The sequence below is a fragment of the Lycorma delicatula genome, chromosome 12, assembly GCF_047948215.1.
Source record: "Lycorma delicatula isolate Av1 chromosome 12, ASM4794821v1, whole genome shotgun sequence".
In the NCBI taxonomy this organism is placed as follows: Eukaryota; Metazoa; Arthropoda; class Insecta; order Hemiptera; family Fulgoridae; genus Lycorma; species Lycorma delicatula.
Window position 1 is genome coordinate 65,521,006 of NC_134466.1, and position 12,720 is coordinate 65,533,725.

A 12,720-nucleotide genomic window follows, 5' to 3' on the forward strand; every position below is an offset into this window, starting at 1 on the left:
AAAACAATAGTTTTCTGTGAAACTTTGTTTATTAGATTAAAAAATGAACCACTTGGAATGTACATTTGAAAATTAATCGATAATACAACTTTTAAAATAAAATAAACATATATAAATTATCATTTAATCCATAAGTTTCAATTTCAAAGATATATTAAACAATCAAAATACATAATTCTGAAATATTTTATATTATGAGCAAAATGTTATTATCACATAAGAATTACAATTTATATTTTAAACATGTATTACTAAAACTGAGATTTTCATTACAATAAAATAAGTCTACTCACAAAGAAAATTAATTTCAAAAAAATTAATTGCAAATAAAATTTAAATAAAAATATTTTTAATTAAGTCGAATAAACTTGTGATAGCAAAACTTTAGCAAATTATTATGAAAAACTATTGAAACAGCAAGGATAAAATTATTTTTAAAACATTTGGGACAGAAAAAATCCCACAAGTGCAGTCTGCCCTAATTTACAGTTTACACAAGCTTTAAATTCATTCATGTCAAGGTTATTTGTGAAAATGCACTTAAGGAAAAAATGTTCAAGAAAAACACATGTAACTTGTGATTTGTATAACAAGTCTCACTCACCTAAGAACTTTATACACACTTTTTACACCAAATTTTCTGATTGCCATGGTTCTGGACTTAAAATGTTCATAAGCATACCCACACATTATAAAATACAGTAATATATAAATTGAAACCTCTCCACCTTTAGTTGCAACATATAAAAGTGAGAAAAATGTAAATTGTGTGTTAAATTATAAACATTAAATAAATTTTGTTATATGAATCTTAAATTACACACACTTGAAAGAAAGCTATTAATTTTTTTCCTTAATCAATTTTCTTAATATAAGAATTTTAAAGGTCATAAAGATTCTCTAATAAGAATAACGTTAAGATGTCTTTCTAAAATATAACTCTATTAAAAGATTTTTTATGTATAAAAATATTACATATCCAATAGTGCAATACTTAAAAAACTTAAAAGATTTTTGATAAACGTTACAAACATTAATTTTTTTCTTTAGAGTGGAAATAAATGTGTTTTTTTAAAATCACAAATGCGATAAAACAACTTTTGGCAGAAGTTACAAGTACAATCGTCCTCTTTTGTATGAATATTAAGATGTCTTTTTAAATTGCTTCTGGCATTAAATGATTTTTGACAAACGTTACAAATATAATTTTTCTCCTTAGTATGAATATTTAAAAGCGATTTTAAATTAGAACTTTGATTAAAAGACTTCTCACAAAATGTACAAACATAATTTTTCTCTTTTGTATGATTATTAAGATGTCTCTTTAAATTGCTTTTAATATTAAATGACTTTTGACAAAATTTACATACATAATTTTTCTCCTTGGTGTGTAAATTAATATGCATCTTTAAATAAGAAACATCACTAAAACTTTTTTGGCAGAAATTACAATCATAATTTTTCGTTTTTTATGAATATGTAAATGTGATTTTGAATTATAACTTTGACTATATTCAATGGATTTTTCTTTCATAATTCCATCATATACTGAATTATTTACACATCTCTTATGAGTAATGCGATTCTTGGTACTTCCCTTGTAGGTTCCTTTATCAATAATAACCTGTAAATTAAAAATAACTAATAATTCAAAGCTAATTATGAATAACTTAAAACTATTTGAATTCCAATAACATTAAGTATTATATCTTGTAAAAAGTCACTAAACGCGTATTAAAAAAATTGAATATTTTTAAGATATATTCATAATCAAAGTGGTTTTGGATATTAATTAATTATAAATGAGTTAACTTTATTATAATAAGGTACTTTACTTATCTTATATTTACACATTTGGTTGAAACTTTATTATCACAAGTATGTTTTAGGAAAACAAAACTATTTTGCAAATTTATAACAGGTAAATATAGTTATTATATACGTTTTATCAATATGCATGTTGATCACACTTACCCATGCATTTTATATACAGGAAGTCTAGGCTGAAAGCATCCAAAACTAATGGCCTACATTTAAGAAAACAGTCATTGTAATCTCTTAAATGTAGGGTCAAATGACAGAATGTATCTCAAAAATTTGTTCAGTATACTCTTAAGAGTCAGCAGCTATACAAACCGAATTGAATGCAATTGTAGTCCATCAAAATGCAGACCCCCACAAAAAATATTCAGTTTATGCTTTGCTTTCAATCAGTTATGCATGTTCAATGGCTTGTATGAACTGAACTGAATGTCAATTCACCCACATCCAAATCTATTGTATTCCAAGGATATGAACTGGAGACTAGAAGATGGGTTTCACAAACTGGAAATCATCAGAAGGTTTCAGTTAGTTAAGAGACTGTGCATAAATTAAGCGATACATTCACTGCCCGATAAGTCAATTACGCGATCTAGTTACGGACTGAAGATTCCTTTTTCTATTGTTCGCGACATCGGTCATGAGCACTCCATTTGAAAGTGTACATTACAACTGCTTCTTCACATTAAACCAAATGATTGCTGCCAATTAATTATATCAGTTTGCTGCAGAGATAATCACCATATTGAAAAGAATCTTAATAATATTTTATTTAGTGATGAGGATACTTTTCATACATTTGGGATAATTAAAGACAACTGTCAAATTTGTTGTACCGAAAACCCCATACAGTAATCAAGAATGAAAGGAACATACTGAAAGTAAGTGTCGGCTATGATGGGAAAAAATGGTGTCAGAGAACTGTTTTTTTTCCATAGAGTCCACTGTGACAGGGCACACATGCGTCTACATGTTTCAGATGTTTGCTGTTCCTAAGATTCCTGGAAGATTCAGTTTTCAACAAAATGGTGCTCCACAACACTTTTATCAAGACATTTACACATATAGGGTGAGAAACATAAAACTGAACTGAGAGAGCTTGAACTGCAGTTATTTAAATGTATCTTTATCACTGCTTCTATTAACATCATTATTGGTGCGTATGTTACTACTCTAACCTACTGCTGTCAGTTGAAAACTGTTCATGCTTCACTGCAATAAGTTTCGTTCCTTGACTTGTGCTTTTCTGACGCTTTACTAGATCAAGGAACGGGTTACTATTTTGGAAGCTAATCACTGTTCTTCAATCCTTTCCAGGAACATATCAAATATTCGCTAAAAAATTTCTGAATAATAGAATCCCAGCTAAGAGCAGCATACACAATTCAGTTAGAAAAAGGCATAAAACAAGGTTGAATGAATAATCCAAGAATTAAAAGAAAAAATAGGCCAAAAAAAGAAATGTTTTAAACAATTTTCAATTGTTAAACAACTGATTTCCATAGAGTTAACTATTAGATCAGCTTGATAGGCTAAATATACACCCACACAAACAAGCTGACATAAACTGTATGTAATCCAAAATTTACATAATGAAAAGTTAACACAGTGGAGTACCAATTTTCCAGATATCCGACTAACTTCACTGCTTAAATTCAGACTAAGTAATTTAAAAAAAAATTAATACATTATTTGAAAAATTTAAAGACTATTCAAATAAATATTTTCTTCAAAAGGACTTTTTTATCAATCTTTATTTTACTGGAATTTTTAACTGAATCTTCGTAATTCGTTTAGCAAAAATAATATGTACCCTTACCCTTTCATTTTCAACTTTTAAATTTTCTAATTTAACCAAGTTCGTCTCTTCAATTGCTAAAGGATCTTTTTCAATATCACCATTAATAACATCTAGCGGTTCCTCTTTCATTTGTACTAAATCTACTTCCTGTAATAAAAAACAAAATATGAATGCTACAAAGTAAATATCTTTATGATTATTTATATAATTTATGAAATAAAATAAATTGCAACTAGTCTAATTCACTTACAACACACATTAACAGTGCAGCAACTGTTATATTATTATTATTAGGTGACTAATGTGCAAGGTTTTGCTTGGGAAAACCACTAAAATGTTTCTTTTGTTAAATTTTAACATCAAAATTTAAATGTTAAAAGTGCTGCTACTCACCTTACATGTTATTCTACAAATTGTAATATTTACAATCAAATAAGTGTTAAACTGTTGCAGTAATTCTGATTTAGCTTTTTCTAATTTACTGACATTGGTGTTAATATTGCTTATGGTGAAATTTTTTATCGTGATAAATATCATTTACCACATTGACTATAATTTAAATTCTTATCTTATATCTGAAAAATATATACCAGATTATAAAAATATAAATTTTGAAGATACAAAATTTCCTTAATGAGTTTGGTTCTAAATAATATTAATTTTTTTACAGCCACTTAAACGTGAAGCTTTTGAATGGAACGTGAAAATTGAATTTTGTAGTGGAAGAAAATTACCACGCTTGACTGGGATTTGATATTCATCATTATATAGAAATTTTTGCTGATGAATCGCAACAATGTATTAAAAATATTCTTGATTGTCCTGCACCAAAAGTACTTACAAAAAAACAATTTTCAAAGTGTTTTTCTAGTGTACTTCTTTTTTCCTGTTTAGCCTCCGGTAACTACCATTTAGATAATACTTCAGAGGATGATATGTGTGCATGTGAATGAAGTGTAGTCTTGTACATGCTCAGTTCGTAAAATTTGTACTAGCAGTTCTAAAAAAACTTAATTTTACAGATTTGACTAAAATTTATCAATTTCTAGTCAAAAATCATGAAATTTTCAGGTTTAGGCACTGTACAGTTTTTTTACCAACAATAATATAATCATATAATATTTTTTTAAACAATCTCCAATAAATTTCCGGGCCTCAAATAGTAAAAACTGTGGCAAACCGGTTGTGTGGTAAATTAAATTGCAGAAATAAGCATTACTCTCTTCTATGAAAGCTGAATGTTGGTGCAATAGAGACAACCAAATGGATGGTTTGGTTTGGTTTGACATCTAGTTAAAGGAAGTTAGTGCACTTGATGTTAATTAAAAGCCATATTATTGAGAGTGCCATAAAGTTACAAAAAAAACCGATGTTCCATAATAAATACAAAACATATCGAAACTAGATACGACCATTATGTGAGGAAGCTTGTGAAAAAGGGAAGCTTCATCGTATTAAAAACAGACAGCAGATACATTCACAAAAGGATTATCATCTGCTTAAGGAATGGAGATTCTCATCGGTATTAAAATTCAATATGAATTATGAAATTCTGTGGGCTTGAACTATGAAGTATTAATATTTACGTAAACTGAATTTACATCACAAGATTACGCCCACACTATCGATTTATCAATACAAAAAATAAATCAAACTTAAATTCTAATTATAGTGTAAAATTACTTACTTAGTGAGATAAACAATTGAGAACCCCAACGAAAAAATAGGAAAGAAATTAAAATATACATCTTTCTGTCACAATCCTTCCACAGAAATAGTAGCCGTGATCAACTATGCCAACACATGCAATTATATACTTCAATGCACGATGAATTTGGGGGGAAAAAAATAAGATAATGCAAATTAGAATTAATAAATAAATGTTTTTTCATGAACATTTAAAAAAGTTCAATGTAAAAAAAGGAATTTACTGAAATTTTTTAAAAAATTCTTAGAAGGTATTGTTATCTATTACTTCATTAAAAAAATATGGACTTGCATTTAATAATAATGTTTTTGTTCATCATAAAAGTAATACAATACAAATACGAAAGTAGTTAAACATAAAAATCAAATAATATTAACGTTAATATATTAAACAACCGTTAATCGTTTTTAATTACTTTATAAATATATGTCCATGATGGTGAGAGACTATGTTAATTTAAATATTTAAACTTCTATAGCGAAAAACTGAGCCAAATTTTATTTATTCTTTTTTTTATAGTTCAAATATTTTATAAGAAATTAGTTTGCAGTTTTTTGGGGTTTTTTTTACGTCGCTGAGGATCTCCCTACGCAAACGTCGGGTAGGTATCGTGGATACCGGCGTTCTTTGGTAGTTGGGTTTCAATTAACCACACATCTCAGAGCCGGCCCTCAAGGTGCGATTGGTAGCGTCTCGGCCCTTCAAACGGAGATCCCGGTCAGGCATGGCATTTTTAAACGCTACAAATCGTTCATATCTCATCCTCTGCACTAATACCTAACGGTGGTCTCGGTCGACCTGATTGTACAAGACTATATTTCACTTACATTCACACATATCATCTTCTAAAAAAATTACCTTACGGTGATTCCTGAGGCTAAATAGAAAAGAAAAAGTTATGAGATCATTGACTAATTTTTTTAATCTACTAATTCGTCGGCGATTAACTTTTATAATCGACTACTCCGATTAATATTAGTCGAAGTAGTCGTATGGAGCTGACATGGCCGAAGACTTAATTTCTTCTACTAATATTAGTTGTTAGTCGGGAAAAGTAAGTATTAAACAAGGCGCACCCATACGCAACAACGACGACGCCGGCTTTATTCATCTTTGTACAATTAATTACAAATAAGTTATTCACTCAAATTAATATTCCATCACAGTTGCTATTTATCTGCATAAATATTTAGAGCAACGTATTTTTATACTAAACGACGAGTTTAATTATATCTACTCTTTGTTGGACGGTAATAAGCTTATTTAACTATTAAAAAAACTGGATTCTCTTGGTAATTGTCTGAATAGAATGACAATCTTTTTAAACCCAGAATAGAAATAATTAAGAAACCAATTTCACATTGAATATTTTCATCAAACTTCAAAAGTGGTAAAAACATTACTTGGTTGGTTCTAATCAATATTTTTCATTTTTTTTTTTAATTTCCTTTAAAAGACAATTATGCATGAACCATACAATTCATTGTATGATAGCAATTCTTTAAGCATGTATTTCTCCACCTCCAGGCTACTACTAATAGCTTAATTAATTTTTAATAGGTTAATTATTTTTTCAAATAATACAATATAAAAGTTAGTGTGAAAAAATGTCAAGCATTCTGAAATATGAACTAGGAACCTTCCTTATAAATGGTAACACCTAAGTATGTGGTGCATTCAAAATATAAGTGACCTTTTTAAAAAAAAAAAATTGAATATTTGCAGCATTATACAATTAATCTCCTTCAGAGAATTCTCCTTCCCATTGTATACATTTTTCCAACTTGAGTTTCACAAGTGCGGCTCTGGCATGCACATTTTGATAACACTTTCAAGGCATTCTGAAAGTTTTCTTATATGAACTCTACTTTTAAATACATGCCCAATTTTACATACATTTTAATTAGGGGCTATGATTGTAATTTCAGTGGATGAAGGATGACACTGAGCAAATTTTTTGAATAAAATTTACTAATTATAAATGATGGAAGGGTTGCTGCATTGTAATAGTGAAGGAAGCACATATCTGTTTTGTTAAAGTTCAGATCTCTTCTTCCTTACATTTTTATGGAGATGATGACCTCTAGGTAGTAATGGGCACTTCTTTGTCAGCTCTGAAGATCTTGTATTATTGTACTCATAGTGAAAAACATCTTTGATGTCAAAAAAAATGAATATCGCTTTTCATGATAAGAGTTTCAGAATAATTTTGGCAGTGACAAGATGCATTTCTAATTTTTTTGTTAGGATTTCATGAAATGAACCCATCAAACTCCTAGTCTCTTTTGCTATCTCACAAAACATTGAAAATCGACTCGATATCACCAAATTGTTCACTTGGGCATCGTGAATATGTCAGTTGATATCAATGGACTTTCCTGAGAAGTATCATCTTTGATAGGTTTTAGACTACTTTTAAAACCTGAATCACTCACAGCATTATGTGTGGCTCAGAGAGTCCTACTTGTAAGTCTCTTTATACTTTCATAAAATTTTTGTCAAGCTTAACACAAAATTTCAGAACAACTCTTTATTCATGTAGGTCACTCATTGCAAAAATTACTTAAGACACCAAACAACATATTCATCGAATGTATACTGTAAAAACTAATCGTACACAAACACACACACACACAAATGGTACAGAATTTTTTGTTAGTTCCTGTTATGCAGTGAGGATCAACTGCATATCGAAAATATTTTGTTTTTAAAATAATAAGCTACAAAAAAAAAAAAATATATATATATATATATATATATATAAGAATATATGTAAAAGGGGAAAGTAATGTAAAAAGGTATGAAGTGACATATCTAGACAACAAAAAAAGGTGAAAATGAATTTCTCTTGAGGTATTCCTTAAAAATTAAATACATCATATTGTTTAAGAAAACAAGGAAGCTTTAAAAGAATAATAAGAATGGCATGCTACACAATGAACAATGATAGATAAGATAATCTAATAGCAACTTAATTTAATTTTGTGTTGAGATGTTAAATTAAATTTTGACAGCTAATCTACCTGTATGATTATGTAAAATAATTTCACTGCCACAACTATATGTAGCTTCTTACTTGTATCTTTCCCACTTTATGAAAAATTGTATTTACTATAAGGGACATACAGCTATAACATCAATATGATCTTGTAAAATAATCTCGCTACTCTAACTGAATGTAGTTTCATACTTGTAACTTTCACAATTTAAGAGAATACTACATTTTTTCTGAAGGTATTGTTGAATAACAAACCGCTTTGGTTCAATACCTTAGTTAAATGTCATTATTCTATATAATAAGTTCGCTGGTTCAGAATCAAAATAAATAGTCATTGCTCAATCTGTTTAAATATAAGTTTAATATGTTATAATGACCATTACATGTTTCATATTTGAAGTTTTATGTTTAAAATGAATAATGCATTGTTGATGATGGTGTAGATGATGACTACATTAAATATATAATTAGACTGCACAATACAATAATTAATAGTAATATTATAAAAGTTAGCTGGTGAAATAGGCCAAATGAATATAACCACTTCATGTACTTTTACAAAAATAAGAAGATACAGTTTGTTTATTTACAATAAATAAAGAGGAAAGGATACACGAATCTTAACAGGTATATTTTACTGATATATCTCTCAAGAATGTTTTTGAGTTTTTAGGGCAATTTTACATCAGAGTTAGTGTAAACAATGGACTAATATAAAAAAAAATTAGAGGCACATGTCACATATGTTGTTTGGTATAAGATTTGATACTGAATTTATTATTTTTATGATAATTATAGTAATGTTATTAATCACATGCTTGTGCATGTGGACACACCCACTCATATCTACACAATAAACTGGTCCTTTCATCTATTGCACATCAAGTATTAACAAGTAAAAAAAATTTCAATAAATAAATAACACTGGTCAACATGATTTTTGTATCACAAGTATCAATAGGTGTACTTAATGTAGTTTTTTATCCTGTTTTCAAATATATATTCAGAATTTTTCTATCACCCACAGTTTGTTATTTTAATCAAAACACTCCTGTTAATTAGTCAAGGTTAGCGAGCGTAGGTTAAGTTTGGTTAAATTATATTTATAAAATAAATATTTGTTTATGTTAAACTCTATATCGGCCCATTTTCCACCAAAATCCGATTGACTACTTTGTTTTTAAATAAAGCTGTAGCTGCGGTGGCGTTAATACGTAAGTACCCATTTGGAAAAGTTGTTAATCTAAAAAAAAACAACTTTTATTTAAACAATTTTCTTGTACGACTTACCGTTTTGGAGCTGTAGCTTGTGAAAGTATGAAAATGTTGTGAATTGGGCGCGTGTTCGAAACCGGTCTACTCCTTTACAACTTCAGCGCCACCAAGTATTTCAATTTCAAATTATACGGCATAACTTCAAAGATATTAATTGTAGAGGAAAATGTCCTCTACATTTTTTGTTTGAAAAACGTTTCTCTAAATTCATAGATTCAGAGAAAAACGCATTTCAAAAACGTTTTGTGTTTTTCAAAAATCTATGGGAGGGGCGATGTTAAAAATCTGGAGTTAAGCTTCCCTCATCACCCCTAACGCATGGACAAAAGATCAATCGGTAGGTAAGGATTTTCAAATACAGCCTATTTTGATGACAAATTGCCGGTACTATTACAAAATGATATTATAACCGTAGTACAATTTAAATTGATTTATAAATATAAAAACTCAAACAGATAAACAAAAAAACAAAGGAATTTATTAATAAACATACAAACAAAAACCCTAAAAGCAACTCTTTCAGAAAACAGATGACAATCGAATTAAATTCAAAACATAACATAAGGAAGCAAACCAGCTGGATTATGCTTATTTAAAATTTCCACATTTCTTTCTCGCCTCAAATTAATTTATTCTAAAATAAGTTTTTTCTTCTTCATCCATCAAAATATATTACTAATAAATATTTCGCAAATATATCGCTTAAAGAAATAAATATATATTACAAGTACAACTAATAAATATATAATAATATAACAAGTAACACCTGACCATCACGAGACATGAACTAACGAATCGGGAATTTCCGCTAGTTTCGGTACATTCAGGTGCCTACTTTTCGGTTATAGTTCATTATTTTATGAAAGAAAAAAACAAAAGCATAAATAAAAAAATATAATCGTATTATTAATATATATTTCGCATATGTATCGATTAAAGAAATAAATATATATTAACGTATAAATAATAAGTGCAAATATTAAATATAACAAGCATACACCTGACCACCACGAAACATCTACTAACGATGGGGATTTTCAGCTAGTGATCGGTGCCTGTTATCCCAGGACATTGCTATTTATTGTAGTACGGAATGACATCACTCGGTCAACTGGTGTTTTATGTGCTAAGCTAAGGGACGAATGGACGGACGGACACACACGCAGCGCGCGCAAGACACCTACAGATGTCCTTTGGTAGGGGAGAGTTATAAGTAAATAAAATAATAACATATAAATTTTCAAATGTGACCTTCATATAGGTTAATATATAACCTATAAACCTTACTAACCGGTATGTTTAAATTCCGAAGTGTAAAACGAAATATTTTTTTTTTTACTTCACATACTCTAAAAGAATGGAGATACGATTAGCTTCCTATTAAAATGGAACAATGTATTTTTTAAATAAAATCGATCAGTGAATCATAAGATAAATTAAATTAATACATTTAATTGTGTGAACACAGATAAATATTGACACAAGAAAAATAAACAATAAGGAAATTAACTTTTTTTAACCGTCTAATATAATTATGATTATAAAAGTTATAAATATTTAACGTTTTTTTTTCACCTAAGTTTTTAATTAGACGATCTAATCTTAGAACTGATTAATTAATAAAATATTAGTATTATTAACTGAACATATTAGTCGATTAATATTGTATTATCCGATCACGGAAAAATCACTTTAGAAAAAAAATTTAGCGCATCTCATTTCCACAATTTAATTCCTGAAGTACACTTATCATTAAAATTAACAGAGTAATTTAACTTCTGTATTTAGTTAACTATATTAAACTATAATCATTATTCAAAATAGAAAAATAAAATATTTTAACGCTGTTGTTGGCTTATAAATTAAAGCAGCCAATAGCTTTGCATATTCACATATAGCCTATTTAGCCTCTCGCTTTTTCTTTCTCCATAAAACCGGAGTTATTCAGCTTTTCTTTAATAGATCATATTAAAAGGTGGAAACGATTTTTTATATTAGCCTAGTTTAAATGTTTAAAAAATAACTACAAGAAAGCTTAACTTAAAAAAAAAGAAAAATTGAAAGTATAACTAGAATTCCTTATTATATTTCTTCAGAGATCAATATAAAATCCCAACAAAAGGGATTAATTTGTTTCATCATTTAAGGCAGTTTTTTTTAAGGTTAACTATACATTGGCAATGCGTTCTGACAAATCAAATATCTTGCTTTTTTATACTATAACTGAGCAAAATATAAAATAAGATATATTAAATTAATTAGTATAAGAAAGTAATAATAATAATAAGGAAAAATATCGGGGAAAAAACCGGCAACATGGAAAAAAAACAATTTGTAAACACATATTCAACTTACCTAGAATATTATATAAAAACAATACTATACTATTCAGTATAAAAATAAAACACTAAGATTCAAATATACGATTAATTAATTTAACATATCTCTAAAATCAACACAAAACATCACACAATAAGAGTAAAAACCACGGTACCGATCATCATATGACTGTTCGCCAAATGGACCTGCAAAATTCATTAAAGCAATGGCACCACAACATAAAAAATAAATGCACGCCGTAACTGCTACGCCATCTGTTGTCAATTTACAGAACTAAATCACGTTTTTATTTGTTAATATCATTTTGCAATTACTGAATCAGTCGAATAAAAACTGGCGACTTTTTTCTTTTTTTTTTCTTTTAATAAAAATTAACAAGCAGAAAAAAGGAGATTAACTAAAATTTTGACTCTTTTTTTTAATATCATTCATATTATTATGTCATAATTTTTTAAAAGCTATTTAACAGGTTATTATAAAAAACCATCTGTTTTTTAAATTGCATAATTTTTTTTTATACTATCCATAGTTAGATTTTTAAGTTATTAAAATGTCCATTATAAGGAGAACTGTATAATATAGTTGTAATTATTTATAGTCTTATTTTGTAGGGTATATAGCAAAAACAATTATGCTAAAATTCACTATATTAAAAAAAAGTTACTTGTAAGTGATGTTTGTCTGGGATAATCTCAGGATCATTATGTCAAAGATTGTATCTGAATTACATTACCATACCTGTTCACTTGGCTATATTTATTTTAATTTGATTTCCCC

The 12,720-nt window shown here is 28.1% G+C and overlaps 2 protein-coding genes across 4 annotated transcripts in view; one reads left to right on the forward strand and one right to left on the reverse strand.

Moving 5' to 3' along the window:
* Nucleotides 1-12,141, reverse strand: LOC142332928 (uncharacterized). Of its 3 annotated transcripts, none has more exons than XM_075379631.1 (3): nt 10,604-10,699; nt 3,641-3,769; nt 1-1,624 (listed from the first exon to the last, which is right to left on the reverse strand). In XM_075379631.1, the coding sequence occupies exons 1-3, from the start codon at nt 10,619-10,621 to the stop codon at nt 1,409-1,411; spliced, it is 363 nt and encodes a 120-aa protein (XP_075235746.1). In that variant the 5' UTR covers nt 10,622-10,699; the 3' UTR covers nt 1-1,408. The 3 variants fall into 3 exon arrangements, with proteins under 3 accessions (XP_075235746.1, XP_075235750.1, XP_075235747.1); XM_075379635.1 differs by lacking the exon at nt 10,604-10,699 and adding an exon at nt 9,619-10,580; XM_075379632.1 differs by lacking the exon at nt 10,604-10,699 and adding an exon at nt 11,959-12,141 and having other exon boundaries at nt 2-1,624.
* LOC142332927 (uncharacterized) overlaps nt 10,660-12,720 on the forward strand; it is a 23,387-nt gene continuing 21,326 nt past the window's right edge. The window contains exon 1 of the mRNA XM_075379630.1: nt 10,660-10,799. Within this exon, the coding sequence (XP_075235745.1) occupies nt 10,746-10,799 (54 nt within the window). The 5' untranslated portion in view covers nt 10,660-10,745. The remainder of the gene's footprint in view (nt 10,800-12,720) is intronic.

Coding starts and splice junctions, on each gene's coding strand:
- LOC142332928 (XM_075379631.1), bottom strand. Junction 1,625..3,640: donor TAAAAGTTGAAAATGAAAGG/GTAAGGGTACAT, acceptor TTTAATTTACAG/GTTATTATTGATAAAGGAAC.